The sequence below is a fragment of the Geospiza fortis genome, unplaced genomic scaffold, assembly GCF_000277835.1.
Source record: "Geospiza fortis unplaced genomic scaffold, GeoFor_1.0 scaffold23, whole genome shotgun sequence".
In the NCBI taxonomy this organism is placed as follows: domain Eukaryota; kingdom Metazoa; phylum Chordata; class Aves; order Passeriformes; family Thraupidae; genus Geospiza; species Geospiza fortis.
Genome location: NW_005054303.1, coordinates 11,235,406 through 11,237,194, shown reverse-complemented (window position 1 = coordinate 11,237,194; position 1,789 = coordinate 11,235,406). Strand labels below are relative to the sequence as shown.

At 52.9% G+C, this 1,789-nt stretch overlaps 1 protein-coding gene across 1 annotated transcript in view; it reads right to left on the bottom strand.

Moving 5' to 3' along the window:
* SIX1 (SIX homeobox 1) overlaps nucleotides 1–698 on the bottom strand; it is a 3,480-nt gene extending 2,782 nt beyond the window's left edge. The window contains exon 1 of the mRNA XM_031066197.1: nucleotides 641–698. Coding sequence (XP_030922057.1) covers nucleotides 641–698 — 58 coding nt within the window. The remainder of the gene's footprint in view (nucleotides 1–640) is intronic.
* Between the last annotated feature and the right edge of the window lie 1,091 nt (nucleotides 699–1,789).

Here is a 1,789-nt window from a genome sequence, read left to right as displayed (position 1 = left end):
GCGGGGCCCGTGCCCCCCTCCCTTCCCCTCGCTCTGCCCCGTGCACCCGGGGGGGGCCCGGCGGGTCGGGGCAGCCCCGCGCAGACCGAGGGCAGCAGCGCTGCACCCACCGGCGGCGCTTTAATTAGCCTAATCCTCATTTGCACACCCCCGCTCGAAAGTAATTATTTAAAAAATTAGAAAACAATTAGGCTCCCTAAGCAAAGATAATCTATTGTCAGCAGGGAGGTGAGGACAATGCGGTGAGATAAGGGCAGGGCGCGGGGGGCCGGGGGTGTCTTTATGGCTGTATTTGTCTTTGATTAGATAAGTCGAAGCCCGTATTTTAAGCACACTCCAGAACGCTTTGGATTCAGGAATGAGTTCGTTCCGCGGGTGCTAAGAGCCATCGCGGGGCTCTTTAAAACCTGTTTGTCCTCACTAAGACAGTGGGATTTATTTGACCTACCAAGTGGGATTTATTTGCGTTCACCGCTCCAAGGGAAGGGGAGCCCGCTCCCGGCCGCGGGGCTCGGAGCCGGGCCCGGGGATCTCCCTGCCTGACCACGATGTGGGAAAGGCCGATATTTTCCTAAATCCGGATTGTTGTTTTTCCCACGTACTTCGCGTCTCGGTGCTGTTTAAATTAAGCCCCTGCCACCCAGTCTGTACAGCGACTGTACTATGTCCGCTGGAGTCAGGGCGCTTCCATATCCCATGACCGTGTGTCTGGTAATTTTCCCTTGCCATTTTATTTTAGTACTTATGATGTTGCAGATGAAGTCTTAAAGAGCTGCAATGTCCTCCCAGAAGGAATGTCTACTTGGAACAGATCCTTATTGACAAGGCAGCTGTGTGGGGACCGGAACGGAGCCTTAAACCCGGCTCTAAAATCAACTAATACCCTAAAGTCTGGAGCAAGTGCGCAGAATTATAAGGCATGGGCTCGCCCGCGGCCGCGTCCTGGAGGAGCAGCGCCCTGCCCAGCCTAGGGGTGGCTTCCCCCATCCTTCATTTCTATTGTTATTCATTTTAAATTTTATTTTCTTCTTTCTAATGAGGGGCTCGGCTCGGGAAGAGCACGGACCTGAGGGTTTGTAACTTCTGGATGAGGAGGAGAGAAACGCAACGCGGGACTGGGGAAGCCCCTGGGCATTGTAACGAGAGCGGGCTTCTCTTGCCCTCACAGTTCTCCTTTTTTCTCTTGTTCTCTTTTTCTTTTTTCTTTTCCTCCTGTAAAAGGCCGACCAAAACAAACACCGCTCTTGCTGGGAATAAGCAAATTATCCCGATGCGGCCGGTGGAAGAGCTGACAGACACGGGCGAGGGCTGAGCGGAGGCTTCCTCGCGATTCTTGAGCGGGACTTTATTGTCCCCTCTCACCAAAATTCACAAAAGGAGGGGGCAGACCCACCGGGGTCTACCTGGGAGTTGCTGCATGCAAGGACCGCTGAGCATCAGTGTTCGTTAAGGCTTCGAGGTTGGTTTTCCTAAAAATTGGGAACCTTTCATTTTGAACCACGGAAAGAGGCAAATGTATTTCCAGAACACCCCATCCCATTTAACCCTTGAAAAAAAATCACAGAAGCAACAACAAAAACGAGAGTTTCGAGCCGCTCAAAAAATAAAAACATAAACAAGGAAGCAAATAAAACAAGCAAAAATAAGCATCAAACAACCGAACAAGACAACGGCGCTGAGCTGCCGCCGGCCCCTCTCGGTGCTTCCTTTGCCGGCGGAGCAGGAGCAGCCCGGCAGCATCACCGGCAGCATCACCGGCAGCATCACCGGGCAGCATCTCCCCGCTGCC